This window comes from Athene noctua, chromosome Z, assembly GCF_965140245.1.
Source record: "Athene noctua chromosome Z, bAthNoc1.hap1.1, whole genome shotgun sequence".
In the NCBI taxonomy this organism is placed as follows: Eukaryota; Metazoa; Chordata; class Aves; order Strigiformes; family Strigidae; genus Athene; species Athene noctua.
The window spans coordinates 9,620,685-9,643,919 of record NC_134077.1 but is presented as its reverse complement, the minus strand read 5'-3'; the positions used below and the strand labels follow the sequence as shown (position 1 = coordinate 9,643,919).

Below are 23,235 nucleotides of genomic sequence, written 5' to 3'. Positions count from 1 at the left end.
ACCACATGGCTGTTGGCTGGCTGAGCCCTCCCGTTGTAGGTACAGCTCAGGGTGTCCCTAGCTGGTGGCTCACAGGCAGCTGGGGCTGTGCTCTTTCTATGATCCAGCTGGTGGGGTTGAGCTAACAGAGAGGACAGAGCTGTGTAAGAACTGTGCAGCTTTCAAGCCGGGCCTCTTAGCATAGCCTTTCAGTTGAGGCACAGGGTTACCTTGGGCTGCCTGTATCTGCTGTGGTGCTGGCTCAGACCCAGCAGGCTCAGAACAGGCTGCCTGTGGTTCACCAAGCAGCCATCCCCCCAGAAGACCAGGCTTTCAGGCCTTGTCTCTTTGCAATCTAATGCATCACAGCTGCTGGAAAGCTGTCCCCACAGCTCTGTTTTCCCTTCAACACCATAACTTGTCTTTCCTTTTCCTTAGGTACAGAAATTCCCCTTCTGCCACATGCTCCTCCTGCTGACCTTGTCAACATTTTCACCTACTGCCCCAGCCCCCTCCATTTTGCTTCATGTGCTTTAGCCTTTTCTGTACCCTCCCCACCTCCTCTTCCAAGGGGGATATTTTCCACCCCCCCACTGCAGCCACAGCCCCCCACTGCTGGTGAGATGTCAGACCTTCACCTCTAAGCAGCGCACACAACTCTGAGCATGAGACAATTAGGAGAGAAAGAGGGAAGGGGGAAAGTATCGACAGGAGTAAATTGAGAGAAATCATAAAGCTTAAGCAGAAAGAAAGCAGTTTGAAAGGTAAAGTATTCAGAGAAAGCCCTTTCCTGGATGAATCTAATTGTTTTGTTATCTTTACCCACCAAAGCATTTACTTTGGTTTGTCGCCCGATCCACAAACACTTTCGAGGAGATGACATTACCGAAAGGCAGGAACATCTGCATCAGCTCAGCATCCCCAAACTCCTGGGGCAGATGGTAGATAAACAGGTTACAGCCCTCTGGTCCTATCAAGAGAAAAAGAAGACCCATGAATGGAGAGAAATAAGATATGAGAAAGCACATGGTGGAGATTTACTTCGGCATCCTCCCTCTCTGACTGGTGAGGGGTTACCTCTAGGAAGCAGTCTGTAGACTCTCAGAACAATGGACAAAGCAGAAGACCAGGAACTCAGAAAGTCACCTGGAGGCTATGCTAACTTCATCAACCTTCCCGGACAGACACCAAGATAAAAATCTAGAGACAGAGGAAGGCAGAAGCACATGTGGCCATGGAAAGACTGAATAGAGGAATAAGAACAAAAAGAATGAAAGAATGCAGTTCATAGTTTTTCTTTGCTTCTCATAATCTCATTTAATCTATAAAGTTTTGGGTGACCCACACTAACCCTTGCCTCTTATCAGCGTCTGCATGCAGAAGTTTCATTATCCTTCTTGTATCTGTCTGAGGAATGTGACAACAAGTAGAAAGATATACACAAACCCATAGGGTTATTTTGTTTTGTAGAATTTTATATTCAACCCCCCAGCTCGACTCATCCTGAAGACTCCCCCAGATCTGGACCGTTTGGCCATGTCCCCCATTCCAGAGGGTTCTGTAAGAGAGATTACAGATGGATTTAAACCCAAATTACTAGACAAGAAGAATTGTGCTTTTTTTCCCCAGTGTTGTAGCATATACTCTTATAGACTTCAGAGGGTGCTTGGAAAATTATCCAGAGAGAAATCTTTAGTTGGAATACGCAGTTTTGTTAAACTAAAGACCCTCAGAAAATGTTCTGTTGAAATTGTATTTTGGGGCAGAAGAGGGAGAACCTGCCTCTGGTCAAATAGCCTAGAATGAAATTTTTCAATGTAACTTATTTTCAACCATGCTGAACTTGAGCAAAATTCAAAAGGGAACAGGTGTGTCCAAGTGGTTTTGTTGATAAAAGCCCACATTTAAATGCCTTGCAGTGTTCAACAGCAGAAAAACTGTATAGTTTGGTGAGGCAGGGATTGTTTTCTTCATGGTCTTATTTCCAAAGGTACTTCCACCTACTGCCCAGCTCTGCACTGACCTCAACAGGTAACTCCAGCTCTGCTTTGCTAAAGGGGGTTGAGATGAAGGCAATACAGTGCTTCTTGCTGCAAGGGTGAGAGGGCAGAAGGAAGGAGGGTTTCCTCCTTCCCCCCCAGACCATGTCCCTGTAGTTACCTGCTCAGCCAGTTTTCCCCCACTTATGTCTCGGGCAAAGAGTGGGGAAAGAAAGGAGTTTTTTAATACTGTCGTTTTCTTCATCAGGGCATAATTATGGTGTCATAACACAGCAAATTACAACTTTGCCTTTCCTGTTAGGAGAGGATTTCGCCTAGATGCTCCCACCTTTTATTAGCCATTACTCATCCCCCCGGCTGGCAGGAGAAGTACGGCGAAGTCAGGATTCTGACAGATGCCCATTTAAAGCTCATTAAAATTCCTGGGTCTCAGCGTGATTGAAGTCACAGGCTCTCCACATTTCCTTTTGGATTAATGGAAAATGAAGCCCTAATGAATATTTGCTAAGCACAATTTTCCCCACTAATTTGCTAAAAGGACTGTCATGAAGGAACAGCTGATCCTTTGCATCTTGTGCATTTCCTAGAGGTCATGAGGATGGTAACAAGGTTCCTTCCAAATGGGGGGGATAGTGGTATGGTGGGATAATTAACTAATTAGGCACCCGGTCATCTGCTTAGCTAAATTACTTTTGAACCTCTGTGGCCTACAATCAGGTTCTCCTATTTCATGCCAAGCTTTTCCATCTTCCCCATCTCCCATCTGACTCTTCCTTAGTATCCTCACTGAGAAACTATCCCTTCTCCAGTCCTTGCTGCAGTTCATTTCCACACAATGTGGTTACTGGCACAATAAACTAGATATGAAACAGTCTGAAAGTGTTAAACAAACACCAACCCCCTTAGGTGTCTGTTAGAATTGAGAAAATTCTGCCCAGGAGAAGACCATGGTCCAGAATAGCAGGGAAAAAAATCATTCTTTCATCTGAACATGCCCCAGAGCACTTCTGCTGTGGGATTTGAGATCCACATTATAATAGAATGGGTAAAATCTTGGCTTTGCTGCAATTAGTGGCAAAATTCCCACTGACATCACCAGAGCCAGCAGTTTACTCTGTAAAACTGGCAAATTCTTTCAAATATACCAGCTGCATTTCCTGGGGTATTGGACAGCTTGTGCATGAGTAGGGATTCTGCCTGCATGTGCTGAGAAACACCTACGGAGGCATAAGGTAGACCAGGAGGCACACAACTTCATCTACACCAGGTTTAGAGGTTGGGCTCAAGCAGAGGACAACTCTTAGTTCACCTTGAAATCTGTTTTGCCTCACACTGCTCAGAGACCAAGAAGAATAGACCAGGGAGGATGTGAAAAATCAGAGACCATTCTGAAAGCTCAGTTCAGCTCCAAAATGGGGCTGGGAAACCCATGCTGTGGCTTCCCATACCAATTCTGACATTCAAGGCCAAACTTAGTCTATTCCCAGGGACAGAGGGGAATTTTGCTAATTTCCAGTGTTGAAAACTCCACCTGCTACTGAGAAACACCCTGGGGTAGGTTTGATTTTTCTACCATGCCCACATATGAAAATTAACAAAAAATTTCTTGTAAAATCTATCCATCCATGAGTTAAATAACACAGACTCCTTGGTAAATAATTCACAAAAGAAGATTTGTCTGCTGCAGCCCCTCTATCTTGTTTTTTTTTTTGGTTTTATTTTTGCCTGAGTCAAGTTAATCTGGGCACTCCACGGAAGACTATGTGGATGGCTGCCTCTTTCTATCTATCTATCTATCTATCTATCTATCTATCTATCTATTTTTTTTTTTTTTAAGAAACCGAAGGAATGAATTGCTCAGTTCAGAATGCTATGAAGAACTAAGTTCTCATTGCACAAATGCAATGAGTTTTAAAGACTCATTCAGGATCTCTGGAGCCAGAGGAACTTCACAGCTGCTATGGCAAAACCTTAGTGAAGACTCCAATTATCTTGTTGAAGAGAAAGGTCTTGTTTCAGACTGAGTTAATGGATTATCGGAGATCAGTATACTTGGCAGCTTAGAGCTGAATACGGTACTAAATTTATTTACCATATACTTTACTTTGGTTTTCAAAAGGACCGTAAGTCAGCTCAAAATCTAACCCTCATGACACATTATAAGAAGAGAATCAAGGTTCATTTCTATCCTGACGTCTACCATGGCTCTTGGTTTTATGGATTTAAGTTATAGATATTTCTGTTCATTAATACACAGGAAGCATCAATAGCCTTGAGTCGGAGAAAAAGGAAAGAAATGTTTTAAGAAATGCACTGTTTATGCATGGTCTGTAAATTACAGACAAACCATGTTGGATAACATAAAAAATTATGACTGAAAGCACAGAAGCACATGGTAGAGAACTCTATGGTGGGTCCATGTAGATTCGGCTTGTTTTGACCTGAGCTGCTAAGCCATTGCTGTGCCCATGCTCCTCACTGTCCAGCTCATTTTTAGGTTTTTAGAACGGAGATAGCTGCAGAACCAACCTATCCCTCTGTGTCCACTGTCAACATGACTAAACTCCACATACCTGTGCTGACATCAGCTATCTATCATTGCATCCCCTACACTGGGAATTGGTGTCATAAAGAAAGGCTATGACTAGACTGGTCTTCCAAAAGTAATTAAAAATGGGCTGTCCTGTAAGGTTGTATTAAGTTAGCCTGCAGCCCTTTGGTCAGCTGCACACCTCACCTCTACAGCAAATACTCAGAGGCTGGTATTTCCTTGCCTCTTTTGAGTCTTCTTGTTATTCAGTCCTCAGCATGTTTGAATCAGGGCAGATGAGAGTCACAAGCTTGCACCACTTTAATATCTAAGTGTACTTCTGGGTTTCAGAAACTATGTCAAGATGAGTAATACCATACATATTTAAAATTACCCCCAAGTTTTGCCTGGTTGACATGAATCAAGACTTCATCTCTAGCTTTGTTTTGGATCTGTTCCACCCTATGAACCCCGTCAGCTGCCAGCAGCCTCAGCGCTCATGTGGAAGTAATGACTAATCTCTAACAGGAACACTGCAGCAGCCAAGCGGCTCTGGGCTTGTTATCCAACTGGGATCTGGGAGCAGAGAGTTAGCATTGTTATTAACAATGTGATCATTGATGTTATTGTTGTGGTAGGGCTGGTTCATTAACGAATCAATGTTTGTGCACATCCTTGCAAACATAAAGTACTCTTCTCAGCACTGAGCATTATTATTATTATTAGACTTCTCTCTTGCTGTGTTTTCCTGTTAAAGGTTAGAGATTCTTAAAGGTCTTGACCGTCTGCTAAAAGGGAGCATTGTGCCTTAGAGATTCTCCCTCTAGCAAGCAGCAGAGAAAGCCATAACATCTAAACACTGCAGGAAAATGGAGGACACAGTGAACAGCAGCCTGCACTGGACTGGTTGTTCATATCATATATCTGGCCCCCAAACATCCTCAATACCAGCTACTTGCAGGAAGAAGTGAGGAGTTATGAAATAACTTGTCCACTGGGTGACACTCACCCTCAACCCATAGAGACACATTATGGCTTGCAAACACAGGGGGCTCGGGGCAGTTGGTCTTCAAGGTGTGCACAACAGCCATCCCTTGCTCCTGATGGCTCCTGGCACAATGCTATGCTGAGCAATGATCTGCTCGCCATTTTGTCCTGTGCTTAATCTAGCCCCAGTAAGTAATAAAAAGCAAAGTCCTTCAGCATGGGGGAAACATCTCTGTAATGATACGTTAGGTCTGTGCATCTGTTCTCACAGCAGGGACATGTACTAGAGCTAATCAGGAGCTGGAAGTTGTGTTCCCCAGGAAATTCTGACATCAGAAAAAAATTAATTCCAAATTAGATCGAAATGCTGACATTTCTAATTTTCTTACAAAATGAGTTTTTTCCCCCAAAGTAGTTCTAGGCTGTCAGAATGTTTTAGTTTGATAGTGTAATCTTGATTCATTTCATTCTGACTGTTACACTATATTAAAATATTAAATGTTATTATACATATATATAATAACATATAACATAGAATATATCTGAAGCAGTGATCTAAAAGAGGATGAAAGTTGAAGTGTAATTATTTAAAATGAGGGTATCTACACTAATCTGAAGCACTTGATTTAAATGTCTCACTTAGGCAAGCAGTTCCCTCTTGTCAAAAGAGAGCAGTGGACTCCCTGGTGGACAACTGGGACTACCAGAGTGGGTTTCCTCTGAGGATCCCACCACACCCTGCTGACTGTAAAGGGAGCATTACATGGCATGGTGGACTCCCAAACATTTACATGAAATAGTAGGAGATTCACCCCTCGTTTTCATGTCTCCGGTGAAGCCATTCAATCCTGCAGACTAGACAACCAAGGCTCGTCTCACAGTTGATGTAAAAAAATAGGTACTTTTACTACATGATTCATCTCATCTTGATACAGAAATTGTGCTCTAAAAGGCTGATTTCTGTTTCCAGATTATCAAAGGAGGCTGAAACGACTAGATCAGCTCTTTTAAATAGCAGGTCCTCATTCTCTAAATGGCAGGTGTCTGAAATCACGTTACTGGCTTCTAAAGAAGGGCCACGAGAGATTTGTTTTGTATTAAGTTCTTTATTCCAATGCAATTTCATTTTTTTTCTGCATTTGTGTTGCTTGTCTTGAACACAGACACCCCACTGGGCATTACTGGCTATGTTGCTAGCAGGACTTTCCATGACCCATGCAAATCAGCATGCTCCCCTCCCTGGGGACAGAGGATATCTCAGCGGCGATGCCCCATGAAGATGTTCCTGTATATTATTGTTAGTGCCAATGATGCTGTTCCACATATGGAAACGGAGAAAAGACTCAGTGAACCAGGGATTCAAAGCAATTGGGCATTTAATGGATACTCCCTAAGTGTATGAGGAGGGGAACCAATGTTGTGGGAATAGTGTGCTGGGGCCAGAAAGGAGGGCAGCCCATTTACTCACCTTCTCTCTGTTGCTGTGGGATCATGGGAGGTGGCTGTGGGAACGCTTGGCTAATCTGGCCATAAGCAGCAGGATAAGCAGCTACAGGGGAGAGAAAGGGAGAGAAGAAAGAGGCACAGATTTCAGTGCTGGCAGGCAAGGAGCTTTTACTCCAAAACATCATACCAAGCTAGAGGTTGTCTTTCTACTGCATTTTGGCTCTGTAAAGGGCCACCTCGTGCAGCCTGAGATGTGTCAGAAGCAGCATGGTCGTGCTTCAGGAGGTGCCACATGGCCCTGAGCACCCACCCTCCCTTCAGCTTCATCAGCAGTAACACCAGGGACAGCCATGCGGTGTAAATGGGGGTCCCTGCTGAGCTCTTTCCCAGCAGAGATGCGTAACCATCCCAGATGGCACCACAAACACGTTCATTCACGAGCTCAGCGTGTTGATGCCCATGCTGACAGTCACGCACAGAGCGCATTCACATGTTTCCCTGTGTAATCTCTCTTGGACGCTGATTAATTCACATGCTTATATAAACAGTTCATATGTGTGTTTCCTCCCTTACTCTAACCTTCATATGCCGACACATCCTATAGGCACAGTTGCACATACACTCCCAGATAAAAATTTTCTTTCATGTCCATAGAGACTTCCTCTCTCTCTCACACAAACACAGTGGAAACAGTGTGCAGCTATTAAACAATTTTCCCCACCTCAGCTCCCCCACTAAGCAGACAAGGGGAGCCATTCAGTACCACAGATGGTAGATGATGTGCCTTGCTGCTAAAAATACAGAGTACGGGTCGTCTGTGAGCCCAGAGAGAGGGGGATAGGGGCCATGTGTGTGCAGAGGGGTTAATTAACAGCTCAAAGGGTTGAGCTGCTTCCCATCTATCAAACCTCACAAGCAATAAATGACAATAACTAAAACACCGGCAAATGAAGCCCTACATGGAGAATTAAATTAAGTTTCCAGATACAGAGCTGACATGAGATAATAGCCATTCCTCAGCGGGAGCCCATGATTGCTCCAGTTACCACAGGAAATAATGACTTTGGGGTGGCAGCTTCCTTGCAAAGTTGGCCATGGACACCTCACGAGGGGAGGCTGAACACGGTGGGGTCATGGTCTGCACCAGGTCACTTTGGCTGGTGTCAGTCCATCAACTGCAAAGGAGGTGCTCAGCATACAGGGCTACGCGAGTGGAGGCTGACCCGTTGGGAGCCGTGGAGAAAGCTGCTGGGAAGCCAGTAGTATGTCTGTGTAGCTTCTAAGCAAGCCTCAAACTAGCTACCTGGGGTATGGCCAGTGTAGACATACCCTAAAACATAGGTATGAGCAGATGTAGCACACCCTGCCAGGCACAGCAGCAGTACCTCTGCAGGGACTGCTTGCCCATCTCCCTTCCTCACTGCAGCACTCAGGAGGCCTATATTAGAAACTGGCCTCCAAATCAGTGGCCTGATTTTATGCTTATACACTGTGCTAAGCAGACTGGACCTGGTACTGTCAAAGAAGATGTATGGAGGTACAGGTCAGCGGAAGCCTTTCCTCGGGGAAAGGGAGGAGGTTGCCTCCTTAGGGACAGAAGACCCTGGGCTTTATGTTTTTATTTTCACAATAAGTGCAAATTTTATCTGAGAGTCTGCGGCCCCCAGCTGGCCCCTGTATCAGCAAACACCTCTCTTCCCCCAGCCCCTTTCAGGTGTGTTCAGAGATTAAAGGCTTTAGAGAATAGAAAGTTTTACTGGGAGAAAGTGTTAATACTAACGACCTGCGTACTGCTGCACTCCAGCGTAGGCTTGCTGCAAGGGGTCTGCTGCAGTGGGGCTCTGTGCTGTGGAGACACAAGAGACAGAAGGAATTAAGGGGTTAAAACATGGCAGGCACTCTCCTTTTCTCTTCTCTCATCGATATGTGTTGTGAGACAGACAAACCCAGGGGCTGCAGATCCCAAAAGAGCAGCTTGCTCACCTTACAGACAGGACTGCGCAGATCCCCGCATGATGGCCAGGAGGGCTCTGTCCCCTAGCCGTCACCCTGTGAGACTTTGGACCAGAGAGCAGACAAACCTCTCCCCTTCTTTCCCAAGCTTAAATTATGGAGCCCACCTCTGATCATGAGGATTTTTGGCATTACAGTAATCAACCCCAAAGAGCCCTCATCTTACGCCAGGACTGACACTGTGCTAGGTGCTGTGCAAACTCAGATCTTAGTGACAGATACAGCCACAGGAAACTTTCAATCAGAGCAGAAAACAACAGGGGCATAGCAGGAGGAAGGAGAAGAGAACAAAGCAGTGTCTCCTGCCATCCTGCCATCCCTTCGAAGGACTGTGTTGCTGCCAGGTAGCCCTCTGTGAGAGAGAAGGTGCTGCTTGGAGGGGAGGGGAACACCACTTGTCTGCTCCAGGGAGGATGCTGTGAATCTCTACGTAAGGTATGCAGTCCCTTGCTGGCTTCAAAGTGCATTTTCTCTTTTTACAAGTGTGCATTCCATCCCCCTAAAACTGTTTATTTTTGTGAAACTTTGAAGTCTAGCTCAAATACAACCAGAGCTAGTTATGATTTTTTTTTTTTTTATTTTTCCCCTTTGGTTGATAGGGAGAGAAAAAGAGAGAGAGATTGAGAAACATGTTGGATAAGCTCTTTCTTTATCTGCAGCAATAAAATATTTAAAGCAAAGCTTGGCTGAACCTCCAGTCCAAATGTCACCTTGGCCCTAATATTTCACTTCTTGTTATGAGTTTAATTTGTATTTATTGGTGCTGCACAGTTCTACATTTACACAGTCCCTCTGGATTTTTACTTGTACAACGATCCCATAGGGAGCTGCCACTTCCCGCCCCCCCCTCCAGCCTATCTTCTTTCTTACAAGAACAGAGGTGTGGCTGGAGGCAAGGGCTTGGAAGATGGAAAGGTGTGGGCCTCTTGGAAGGAAATCTGGTGCCATTGACCTATCCAAGGAGAAACACTGACTGTATGCCAAAGTATAGGGAAGGTTGGCAAACATGAGTGTTACAGACACAAGAACATGGACAAAATGTTTTCTTACAGATGCAAATGCCAGCTTGAACTTTAACTTCAAAGATCACAATCGATCATGATGGAAGCTTGCAAGGTCTTCCTTCCACTTTTCTCCCAAAATACAAGGAGGAATGATGGGAAGACCAAACTTGGAGGGGATAAACCCAAACAGCTGTCTAAGATTTGGAGGCTCCTGTTCATTATGGGCATTCTGGATCATGAGGACTTTGAGGATGGGCTAGTCACAAGAAGAAATAAGTGAGATCTCAGTCTTAAGTTGGAATTTGGTTGGTCGATTTCCTGGCTGACTTTTGGCAGATCACTCCATATGTGTGTATGTGAAATGTGAAAGCATTGCCCTACTCTAAGGATTTTCAGCCCTTGAAAAGTGGTGTGAGGAGGATGCATTAAAACCTCTGGGAGATCAGTGGAAGGTGTAGTACTGATGCAAAGCTACATTTTTAAAGCATAGATGCTCCAGTAAACTGGAGGAAATGCTTGGAAAATATAAACAAATTTTCCAGTTATTCCTTGAGGAAGGAAACAACTAAAATCTATTCTTTTTAACCTCTGCTCAAAACTCTTTTCCTCTAAAAACAGAATGTTGAGCATATTGCTCCAGAAGAAAACTGAATAGCTATGAAAGGTTGAGTGATACATCAGTTCCTGCACCCCTTCGGGAGAATGGATCACAATAACTAGGACCCCGCAAAATCACTAAGTCCTGTCATGTAGAAGATATCTCCTGAGGAAGGTGAGGGGACATGTGGTAAAGGGAGAAAATCTTTATAAGACAGCTATGGTTTTGCAGTCTACGGTAAAAGAAATGATCTACTGTGTCTGCCTCAAAGGCAACTGCCCTTCCTTGGCTGCACTCATCTGTTTATAGAGCTAGAAGAAGAAATTGCCTCCACTGTTCAGGAGATATACACAGAATTCCTTCCTCTCCAGCTGAGGCTGGACTCAGGCATGCTCATTCTCTCTCTGTCATGCTGATAATTAGCAATAACTGCCTCTTTGTTGTTATGGGAGAAGTTACTGAGCAGTACCTGCCTGACTGTGGTCTTTTCCTTTATTTCTTGCCTGAGTTGGACACATGTGGGAACTGCCCACTCTCCCAGCTACAACTGATTCTATGTCCTGAACAGGACCACCTTGTTCACTGCAGAGCTGCAATCCTTCTGTGGATATCTTGCCTGTCTTTGGAGCCATACTCTGCCCCTCATAACTAAGCCATTCTGCTCGGGAAATATACACCGAAAACCATGGTTCACCTTTAAGATTAAATATTAAAACTGGACAAATGCTTTATTTAAAGGGTTTGGGACAAGCGGCTTTTTAATGCATCCTTCTTCCCTCCCACACAAAGCTTTTAGAGTTCGTTAACTTCCTGAGTCTTAACGACTTGTCAGCAAGGGTCGTATCTAACCATGTCTTTCTTTCTCAGGAGGCTGCCTTGTGCCCCAGACCATGCAGGAAATTTCCTCCTGGCTCACAGCACATGCAAGCCAGTGGAAAGACTCTCCCCTGGTTTCAGTCAGCTTTGCTCCAAGCTGGGAATCACTTATACAAAGTTAAAGAAGATGCAAGGTGGCTGGTCTAACACACAGGACACTAACACTGACCCCACCATACCTGAATGTCCTTGAAAAAGTGTGAGCTGAATGCATCCTTGGGCTGCAAGACTAGACAGCATGGGGAGGCAGCAAACCCTGGCTTGGGGCTCTCTGTTTTACCTGTAATCTCATACCCTATCTTGGCTCTTTGGGAAAAGCAGTTTTGGTGAGTAACCACCTGCAGGAATTTGACCTCAGAGGTCTTGAAGACAAAAGTGATGACCTTTTTTCACTGAAGAACTAATCTTCCTTATCTTGAAGAGTGTTTTTACTCAGCAAAGGATGAGGTGACTTCAGTACAGTGGATGCATCCATGACAACCAACACAACCTATAATGGTGCAGGGACACAGACTCCAGGGCTAACTGGGTCCCCCAGCACAAAGCCAATGTAGCTTGAGCAGCCATAAGCATATCTTCATGTAGCTGCTCACTCTGCCAGACTAATTAAACCTAGTGAAGGGCATAACCGCCTGCACTCCCAGCTGTATTGTGGATGAAGCCAACAGTTGGTGTTGATTCAGAAATATCAAGACACAGATTAGACATTTGAGGAAGTTGTAGCCATGTTGTTCAGTAAAGTGACAACCCTCCTGCATACTAATGACCCATGAGCAGTTTGGCAAGGGCTCAAATATACGAGGGACTCATGATCCAGAACCAGCTTGGCCTGGGGGTTACATGTGAATGTAGGTTGGACCACACCACATGCTAAGCTTCAAAGTGATGGGGAGACATGAATCATTTCTGTGTTTCAGCACAAGGAGACCGTGACGGAAGGTTGCTTTACTCCTCCATAAGATACACATAACTTAGTAGGGTGTGCACCCCTGTGGCCTTCATACAGATCATGCTCCACTAAGATAGGAGAGTTACCCTGTGTCAGCTGCCTTTTCTTCCTATCCAGCTGGCCAGTCTTGTCTGTTACTGCAAATATTAGTTGAACACAGACATGTAGGACAGGGAACAGACCTCAGTTCCTCTGCATGCTGTCTGTGCCAGGGTGTAAACCCACCATTACCCAGAAGGTAAATAACTAATAGGGATATAGGAGACACTAGATGAGGGACATGGATATCATAAAGAATCTTAAAGGGACTTCTGGACCAGAACTAGTATGTCTCTAAGTTGTAACATCAAAAGACCTTGGATGTGCTGGTGACTGTGCAAATGTGCCCACAGATAACATCTGAAATCCTTTCCTTGTTGTCAGACTCATGGAGATCTTATGTCCAACACAGAGACATTCAAGAAAATAAAAGTGATGTAATGTACACACTGAGAATCAGCTGGTGATGTGAAAGAAGCAGAGAGGCTTCTGAGAAGGCAGAGGACAACTATCAGTCACGTCAGCCTCACTGAAGTCCATGTAGCCTTGCTGCTTTGCAGAAGCTGAGGATCTGGTCTTGCCAGGGCAAACTAAAGGTGTACTGTGAAAACAGATGCTAACAGTAACTTAATTTGGCAGCTCAGGGCATGAGCCTTATCCCTGGACATTGCCTCTATATTAATTTGATCATTTCCATATCTCCATGGGAAAAATCCTGCTCAGATACAATTGTCTCTTTGCAAGACGATCCTGGCCAAGATGCCACAAGGTGACCATGGCAGATAACCTTCCATAAACCTGGAGACATAAAACAAGCCAATGACCTACTATATGGCCATAAATATAAATTTAACGAAGGCAGCACTTATTCATTAGGAAGAAGTCAAGAAATTACTCCCAAGTCCTTCAAAGAAAGTAGATCTGTTAATGTCACTTTACAAATCCTCTGCCTGATGCCAAAAACCAAGGATGATTTCCCAAGTCAGCATGAATTACCAGTTCTTTAAAATTAACACCAGGAAGCTTTCTCACTACTGATATATCACTAGATTGAAATCCAGCTTTTTTAAGGGGCGTTCAGATAGTGTTAGGCCCGACATTTAGCTTTTGTCAGACAATGAAAGGATGAAGGTGGCAGAATGAATCACGTTGTTAAAAATAAATAAAATCGGTTTAAGTGATGTTCTATAAAGAATCCCTTCTGAGGTGCCAGTAACCTCGCTACAGTGTTTGGCCAAGACAAGCTGTTCTTAGGTGCCCCAGCTGAAAATGCTTGTAGGGGATAGAGGACTGAAGTCAACTGTGATGGTCAGGTGTGTAAATCAGGAAGACCTGAACTGAAGCCAGTGGGGGTGGTGAGGAAAAAGGATGATGGCTACTGCCTGAGTCATCAAAATGGGGCCCTCCATCCCCTTCAGTGGGGTATGGGACAGTGTTCCTGTCTCAGCTCCGGGTAAGAGAAAGCCAAAGAAATTGACTCTCTGAAATCGGAGGGACCCAGTGCTCTGAGAGACAAAAGCAGTGTCTGGCACATTTTAGGTGCCTAAGACACCTTGGGATTTCTCTTTGAATAAGTCAGCAAACATTCCACCTATATGATATCCTCTTCACCCCCTGCTTCTGATTGCCTATGCATTTCCTGACAGACATGTTATATTACATCTACTTCACTCTGTTTTGCAGTGCTGCTTCCTGCATAGGTCTACAAAAGCGTGTTATCACCAAGATCCACGGCTTTGTGCTCTGCCCCATGCATCCATTCCTATCACTGTCCTGAAGGTATTTTACACCTCTCCCAGGAGCTGCAGCTTGACCATTGTCACCTCTGGGAGGGTGAATGGGAGTGAAGCGCGATCAAAGAGAGGCAGCACTGTTCAGGCAGTGGGGGGGGGAATAAAATAATGATAGCAAAAAAAAAATATATCTGAAGGCCAGGATTAAAATAAATAAATAAATAAATGAGTGGGAGGGCTCTATTCACCTTCTCCTTAAATCCAATTTAAATCACTCTCTACAGACCTAATCTATATCCATAATTATATCATTTCATACAACAAGCTTGCGAGAGGTCTTAAGAAATTTATGTAGATTAAAATTCATGGGTGCCATAGTACAGATTCCATATTATTAAGATTGATTAGGACAGCTGATGCTGTGATTAAAGAAGCCAGCGTTTACTGTTGTAATTAATTAGGTATTCAGACACAACAATAACTGCAATAACAGAAAGAATGTGCTGATCCAGCAGAAAACAGAGACCGAGTCTGTGTTTTATAGTTTCATTTCGCCATTTAGGGGCTGGACACCACTCAGCCAGAGATGTTGTCCCACTGTGTCTTCCCCTACATGTCAAAGGAGGCAAGAAATCCATGCCATTTGTGCCCTCTGCTCTATGCTGTTAGTTGGAAAAGCCATTTTGGTAGCATCCCCCAGTATTTTAGATGTTTGCTTGGGACAAAATATGGGCCTACTATAAAATTCATGTCATTAATCCTTAGAAATCAGGATTATCTCTATTATTTTCGTAATAGTCCCACCTCCAAGCTCAGGTCCCTGCTGAGATGGGTGTTATGCAAAAACATGATAGGAGTCATGTCTGTCAATGAAGAGTTTTCAGTGGACAAAGCAAGAAAGGCACGGGAGACTCAGAAGTGCAGAGAGGTTGAGGTGTCTAGCCAAGGTGACAAACTAATTCAGCAGCAGAGTCAGGACCAGACTTCCCTCCCTTTGCCTAAGGCCATAAGCACCTAAGTCAGGGTCAGGTTTCAAAAGCCTTTAAGGCACTCTAACTCAATATTTTTGAGGACCTTAGTTTAAGTCATCTTTAAAAATAAAGCTCAAGGTCTTAACTCACTTAGGTGCCTCTGAAAACATCAGCACAGGGCCTGATTCATATTTACACCTTCTTCCAGATCAGAGGAGAAAATATTTTGGCTCTGGAAAGGCTCCCACAACTGCCTTAAACAATCTCATTCATTATGGCTGCAGCATGATTGTTGGAAATACATGGCATCATTAAAGTAGCTTAGACTACAATTGAAGATGGCAACTTGTTATTATATTTTTAATGAGTTCATTCCTTCACTTATTTATTTTACCAGTAAAGTGTGGTTTATGGCACGTGGCAGATTGTTACAAATGGGTCAAATAAATGCTTTCTAGTCATAATGATGTTTCAGGTGCTCACTGTTGCAGTTTTGGAACTGCTGATACAAATTATGAACAGGAAAGCACTCACCCGGAGATTTAGGGTGAACACACACAACACAGCCAAATATTTCCCATAGTAAGTAACTTAGCCTCCGGGCTACTGAGCCAGGTACATTTCTAGGGCATGGTGCACGTCTAGACTGAATGCTGTGGGGCTTGGTTTTCATCCTGGACCTTCTACAGGTGCAAGGCAGGTCAGTTCTCCTGATTCACCTCCTCTCTGAACTCATCTGACATCTTTCAGGACTGAAATGTCAGGGTGGTTGCTGGGGTGGGGGAAGTCAGTCCTTTTCTCTGCCTGTGCAAGTGAAGCTCTGATCTTGTCCAGTGCCACTGAATGGTGTCTATCGTGGTCAGGACTGATCCTGGACTGACTGGTCCAGAGCAGCACTGCTAGTTAATTGACAAGCTAGTAGATAAGGCTGTCTTATTAGCATGCCGGCAACTCCTCCCCTACAAAATTAGTTTGGGCAATGATAATAATTACAGATGGAGTTTGAATTCTGTCTCTTCTGGCAATGGATGAAATTGGTTTCTGCCTTATAGCTCTTTGTTGAGCCAAGGAAAATGATTTGATGGTCTCGGTTCAGTTCCTAAGACATGAGTTTCTACAGCACAGGAATTCACCCGTGGGGGACACCTTTACTGCCAATCTCAGTGGTGGCTTGGAAACATGTGGGCATAAAGGCTTGGCTGCCCATTCGTACTGACAGCTAGTCCTCACTGGAGAGGACTGGACCCCAAATAGGCTACGAAGTGGAGCTTGCTGTCTTGCTAGCCCAGATGTACCCACAATGTAAGCAAGGGAGAGTGGGGGGATCTCTGCTGTGTCTGCGGAGAGGAGAGATAGAGCTAGTCCTGGCAGTGGTGGGCAGTCAGAAACAGAACCACTGTGTGCCTGAGAACAGTAAATGAGATGACAAGTTTTTAATATATTATGAACAACCGAGGGAACTTTGCCTTTGTTTTCCTTGACAACCTAAGCCCAGACCAAATGCACTGAAGAACTCAGCATCCTGGAAACATTTCCCATCTGAGGCTCCACTGGATCCACCCCTGCCTCTGGTCAAGCTAGGAGGAGGAATAAGGTTTTTTGGGAGCTCTTGGATTCTACCGGATATATATCTGCTTTGGCAGCCAACCCCTGTTCTCTCTCTTGTTTGCTGCCCTTTGCTCTCCCTGTTTTCTCATATATCCCTCCTCTTCTCTTCCCAAGGTGGCTTTATTTTTGGAGTAAGCATTTTGTCCAGCCCCTCACAATGCAATCCAGTACGGCAAGACCTGTTACTGGAGAGCAGAGTGCTGATGGTGTGAGACATAGCAGAAACCAGCACAGATGGTCTCCACTGTTGTACATCACACACTGTTACAAGAGAGGCACTGAGCTCTGTGTGGCTAAGAAGCTTTGGCAGAAGAGCACAATCCCTGTTACTGTGGCTAATGTGAAAATGGCAAATGCTCTTGTGCTGTTGCAAAGTGACTCACAAGATCATGGCACAACAGATTATGCTTTTTGTCCCCACTATATGTTGTGACACATTGCCGTGTTCAAAAGCTGAAAGACTAAAGGGCAGGAATTAATACATAAAAAGGTCATATCACCGAAGGGGCTCAGACTAGTGGAAGGGGAAGTATTTACTCCCTTGTTAATTTATCCATGCCAAAAAGTGCACTGTGAGGCATTATATACTGGCTGAGCTTGGAGAAGATGAGAGCATGGCTTACAAAGAGTATGTCTGCAAGAACGGTTTTTCTAGCGTTACTGCAAGGATCCATAGCCTGGCCAGAGCCACGGAAAAAGCTAATTCCTGCAGGGTCTAGGACTGTGATCAGAGACCTAGTGAGTAGGGATCTTTGACCTACTCTTGCCTTTTCCTCACAACTGTGGATGGTTCAGTAGTCTGGCTTAAAGGGTACTGTGTGTATCCCTGCTCCAACAGGAATCTTAAAGAGCCCAGGGGAAGACAGAATAAAACAGACTGGAACTACAGAGTAAATACAGTTACATGATATGGACCTGTTTTTATAGTGCAAAGATTGTGATGTTTTGGGTCCTTTAGATGCAGCATCAAAAATATTATAGCTAGACACAAAGGTGGACATGTAGACAAACTGCACAATTAATGGGATTTATTTGGGTTTGAATGGTGTGAATGTCATGGCTTTACAGATTTTGATTGTCCTCTTTTGTTATTTTCAGGCAGCAAAGAACATTCTGCTACAGGATATAATGGTGTGAACCCACATTTGAGTTTTTTGTGGAGTATGAAAGAGTATCCGAGAGCAAAATTCAGACTTTAAACAATATATGGCAAGTCATAATCATAGCAAGACTATGGTTATGTACATAATACTGCAGCACTCTTAGTCGCTTTCAGAATGAGAGATATACCATAAAAGAAAGTTGTTTGGAAGATGCTGACTTCAGATGGGGACTGGCATATTCTTCTCTATAATGTTAGTGCAATTGCATGCTCAGCTTTAATATTTTATTTCTATCCTTGCATTTAGAAACAGAGACATGCAGAACCACAGGGCAGTGCCAGTAACAAATGTTGCAGAGGAAAGTGAGAAAAATCCCATAATGAACAATGATGGACTAAGCTGCCCAGTGATGAAAATTTCTTTCTAACCCCAAGCAATTAGTGGCTGGCTTATATCATAAAACATGAAGGTTTGTGTCCTTTCTACATTATATCCAGTCTAATATGGCTGTGGATGTTCTCATTACCCATATAAATGTCTAATCCTTTTTTTTTTTATGCTGATAAGCTCCAGGCCTCAATATAGTCTATGGCAAGGAGTAAAGTTTTGGAGAGTGCATAAATGCTTATGAGAAGGAAGAGAATAAGACAGTGCAAACGTATGATGTGTCCTACACCCAAACTGCTACAAAGGGGCTTGCTTGCAGGGTTTCACTGCTAATGGGGACAGGCAGAAGTAAAACGGCAGGTGAGGGTTTGTCCTGCCACTGTTCCTTTTACAACTCTGCTATAACTTAAGATGTCACTAAGTTATGGAGAAGCTGAGCACCAAGAAAGACCAATATATTGCCTAAGACACAGTGAGATAAATTAAAACATTACACAAAGCAGACTCTTTGGATATCAGCTTTGCTGGCAGAAAGGAACCGCTCTGTCTGCAGCAAAGTGAACCAAGGATGACTGTCACCTTCCAGTGTGTTAGGCTGTTGGTGTTTGTGCAGGGACTTACTGTGGATTGATGTCTGAGAAAGTTTCTCCAAAACTCAGAGAATGAGATTAAGGACACTGACTTTTATATAATCATGGATGAAATACCCAACTGAAAGCTTTCTTTAATTACGGGGGTAGTTAGACATAGTAACAAAAGCTCAAGTCATTAAGATTCAGCTAGAAAGATCATCTTTTGTCTGATGTCTGCAGAAACAGATCATGGAAGATTAGCTAAAAGGAGCTAGATAAACAAAAAAAAGGATGAATAAACAGAGTGATGGTAGACAGTCAAACAGGTACATACTTAGATGGAAAGTTGAACAGATGCCTATTTTTATATAATCTTAAAGACAGGGTGCTTTCCTGGTGCTGTGGTTGAACTCACTGTGCATACTAAGGGCTCCCTGCAATCTTCTGATGTTTCTGTAAGCCTCAAAGATTTCCTCATACTTCCAAGCTACTACAAACATGTATATACATGCATAACTTTTAGCACAGTAAGCCTTGATTTCAATTCTGCTTAAAGCTGAACTCATGGCTAAAAGTTTACAAAGTGTATGTGGGGACAATAATAACAATTCTTCAATACTCCTGGTATTTCTGGGCTTTCCTTTGATGCATTCACAAGGTGGCTTCTTTCAGTGACATTGTCTGAACTCTAAGCAGGTAAAAGACTTTTGTATTTCTACGTTATGTGATATTTTTTCCTGTAGATCATAAAGTCCCCTGTGATGTTGAATCTTCTGGGTTTTCAGGACTGGCTGAGGTCAAAATAATTTGTTTTTGTAGGCGTTTTGGTGAAGCATCTGACTCAGTGTTTGATTTCCTAACAGACTAGATCAATCTATGAGTGCCCCAGGGTAAAACACTCCTGAGCTGGTGGCTAGGATCAATTAGTAACATTTACTTAAATTTTTATTGTTATGATTGCTATTATTAGTATGTCTACAGCAATAGTAAGGAATGTCTTCCTAGCAGAAGTACAGCTTGGAGGAGAGGGCTATCTCAAATCCTGAGGATGCTGAAAACATGTTGGTACACATTAAAGACTTGTACACTCCTGAATTCTTGGTGATTACAGACTCAGAGTGTCCATGTATTTATAAGTACAGGTATAGAGGCAAGTATGTATCCTTTAATGTCCCTCATATATCCCTGACTGCCAGGTTTTGCACAGTCAGTCCTTCAGAGATGGCACCTTTTGAGCTAGTCACAGTCTGAATCCCAGCAGCAGTTCTCTGATGGTGTGCCACAAAATGGTGAAACTGAGCCCATTCTGTGGCTCTATTAAGGGAACTTTCATCTCCAGGCCTAATAAGGCAGCAGGATTTGAATGCAGTGAGCATTTTGGAGGCCAACACCTGCTTTGTGTGCACATGGTCTGAGGCATGGAGCAGTTTAGGACCTCTGGGGTCATCCTCCCAGAGCCATCGGCTGGTAGGGAATCCCAGCAGGACATACCAATGGTGGGTGCTAGGAGACACAAACGGGCTTAGCACAGCTCCTTCAAGGATAGCCAGGAGCAAGACCCTTGGGAGTATTGCTAGGAGATCTGCCAGCATGAACTGGTCAGGCCTCAGACCAAATTTTGGCTAAAGCAAAGCATGCTGGGTGTCCTGATTGTATTCACCACACAAGTCAACCAGTAGATGAGCACACAATTCTTCAGCATAAAAATTTTCCACCTCCAAAATGCTCTTGATGTCTATCATCCAGATTTAAGTGTATAACAACTGTAGCTGAGGAAGACCTAACTACATCAGTGATAGAGTGCCCTGATGGCACAGGGTATAATCTTTCTGAGGTGGCTCATGCTAAACAAAGCCTGTAGATGTGGACAATCTCCCTCAGACTGAAGGAGCAGGTTGTGGGCACAGCATTGGTCTGGCTTACCTGGATAAGGGTGTATGCCATTAGCAAACACAGCTTCTGCGGCAGGTTGCCCATTAGCCTGTGGCGGGAGGCCAGTGAAACCATTCACCCCAATTGGAGATGGGATGCTAGGCACAGCTGGTGCAGTTATGCCAGGAGGCGTGCTTCCACCTAAAAGTAGAGAGGACAAAAACTCAGAGCTGGTGAGTACTGGAAGCAATGACTACATGGTGAAAACTGCTGCACAACCACTGAGACCACCACACAGAAACCTTCTTATAATCCAAGAAATTAAAAAATCTCCTAAACTGTTGTGTAAAGAAAGGGATTGCATGTCACTGCTACTCTGTTTGGAAAGCACTTAAGCCTGTAAAACTTTCTTCAACAGAATGAACCTTTTGTTTGGTGATCATGGTCTCTAGACTAGACCCATGGCTAATGTCAAACAATAGAAAACTATAGAAACATCACCTGCAGCTTTCTCCCTGGAGTATTACCTGTTTAAATTGCTAAATAAGCAGGCATTTCTTTCCTAAATATCATTTAGCATGAGAAGCAAATTGTCAGTCCCATCTTTCTACAACACTTCCTCTCAGTTTATCTTTGGAGATGTCAGCTTTGTGGGTGTACCAATTTCCAGGACTGCTCTGTCTCACTGTCTCACAAATACAGACCATATACAAATTCATTCTGAACTTTCTCAGCACCAAGGATCCTTGAAAGGTTTGGCAAGTTGATTTGTAGTTTTGTAGCCTAAAGGCAGCTAATGATACTTATTTTAGTGTCATTGTTCCTCCCAAACTTGATTTCATGGAGTTTTAAAAGACATCTCCACTCAGCAGGTGCAAAATTCGGGCTAAATTTGTTTCTTTCATGGAATCATACTCCTTCCCTTCTTCCCAGACACATCCTGTGTGGGACTGTAATGCTGCTATTTCAGAAGAACAATTTAGTCTTTATGTTTTGGGTGGGATCCTCTCACCCACTGGTAGCAATTTCTTAAATATCTGAGGGGAGTATTAAATCCCTGTGCTACTCCATAGTCTGTTCCCATGTATGTTTAAAAGGACTAGGCAGTCTGTGCTTCTTGAAACATATTCAGGACATTTTGGGGGACCAAAAATGAGTTTTCAATAAGTATGAAATCATATTTTGCTCTTGCTATCTGTCAGTGGGGTGTTAAACTAACCTATCTTCAGCAATATCTTTCTGTGTTGGGGTATACTACTGATTGAAAGCTCCATTTTTGCAGTAACTTCTTTTTTAAAACAATTGCAGGGATTTTCTTCACCATAGCAGCATTACATGATGGGTTAGTCCAATAACAAACTTTAATGACTGCTTGAATCTGTGTTGGTGCTTTAAGAAAGCAAATATAGTTGCTTCAGATACTTTAATACGTTCTGATTTTAGTAGCCCCAAAACCAGGCAATATTTCAGTTCTTTTCTTATACCCTGAGCTGCCAAGCTGCTTCTTCCCCTTTGCTTATTTAAATGGTTTTGGCCTTTAAAAATGTCCTCTGTGGAGGTACAGGGAGCCAGCAGTGGCAACTGAAGTCCAAAGGCAATGCTCTTAGCATATGCCATTGGCTTGCAAATCACAAAGGCTAGTTAAAATTTCAGTTGCTTTTCTGGATCTCTCTTTGCATAGACAATGTAAGTAATTTTTTCTAAAATTGCAGCAAGGGATTTGTGCTTGCTATTTTATGCATGTCTAAGGAAGTTTAGGCATATTCATTGCAATTCTTTAATTTTCTTCTTATAAAGAACCCCCCTGGAGAGGTTAGATCTGTAGTTGGAGTAAACTGGCATAATGCCACTGCAGAGAACAAATGATGGTGGTAAATGCCAGTTATGGATTTCATCCTTGGTTTGAGATCTCTTGCTGCAGCTACACCAGGTGCAGATTTACAACATGGAGGGAGAAGAGAATAAAGGAAGGAAGGAAGCCTAAATGAAATTTCATTCCTAACCCCTCTGTGCAGTTAACAGAGTGGCAGATCCCCTGCAGACTCACTTTTCACCCAGATTATTACAGTGATGGGAGAAATGCAAAACTTGAACCAAATTTTCAGAGATGTTGATTTAATTGCCTCACAATTACTGACTGTTGTGTGAGATAAATCTGACTTTTGATGGGCAACTATGAAAATGCCAGCAAACAGCATCAAATTTTTATGGTCCGAATTACCCACTGGGACTGCCTACTGCAGTCCATTGTCTGTAGGCAAACCCCGTGACTAGTTTAAACTAGATGTCTAACTTTTGTACTGCTGAAGCCAGGTGAGACAGATCTTGTCTCTAGTCTGCTAGATTTGCCTTGAGCCAAAACTCTTTAAATTCCTAGTTCCCACAGGAACTCATGAGCCTGAATGAACTCATGGTCATGTCCCAAGGAACCTACTCTCCTAGAGGCAAGATGCACAGAAAAACAGCTGGATTAGGAGGCCCAAAGATACCAGCACAGAGGCACTGTGCTCAGCCAAACCTCCAAAGCCTCTAGGACTTCTGGGTTACCAGTGTCCTTTTTCTAGTACA

General features: G+C 43.6%; 1 protein-coding gene across 10 annotated transcripts in view; it reads right to left on the bottom strand.

Annotated features, from left to right (window-relative positions):
* Window positions 1–23,235, bottom strand: part of CELF4 (CUGBP Elav-like family member 4) — a 714,868-nt gene that overhangs the window by 46,805 nt on the left and 644,828 nt on the right. For 3 of the 10 annotated variants that reach the window (XM_074932823.1, XM_074932820.1, XM_074932822.1), the window contains exons 8-11: window positions 20,719–20,868; window positions 8,726–8,788; window positions 6,965–7,045; window positions 806–949 (exon numbers count right to left, since the gene is read on the bottom strand). In XM_074932823.1, coding sequence (XP_074788924.1) covers window positions 806–949; window positions 6,965–7,045; window positions 8,726–8,788; window positions 20,719–20,868 — 438 coding nt within the window. Of the gene's footprint in view, window positions 1–805; window positions 950–6,964; window positions 7,046–8,722; window positions 8,789–20,718; window positions 20,869–23,235 lie in introns of all 10 variants that reach the window. The other 7 variants (XM_074932821.1, XM_074932816.1, XM_074932819.1 and 4 more) reach the window with 3 other exon arrangements.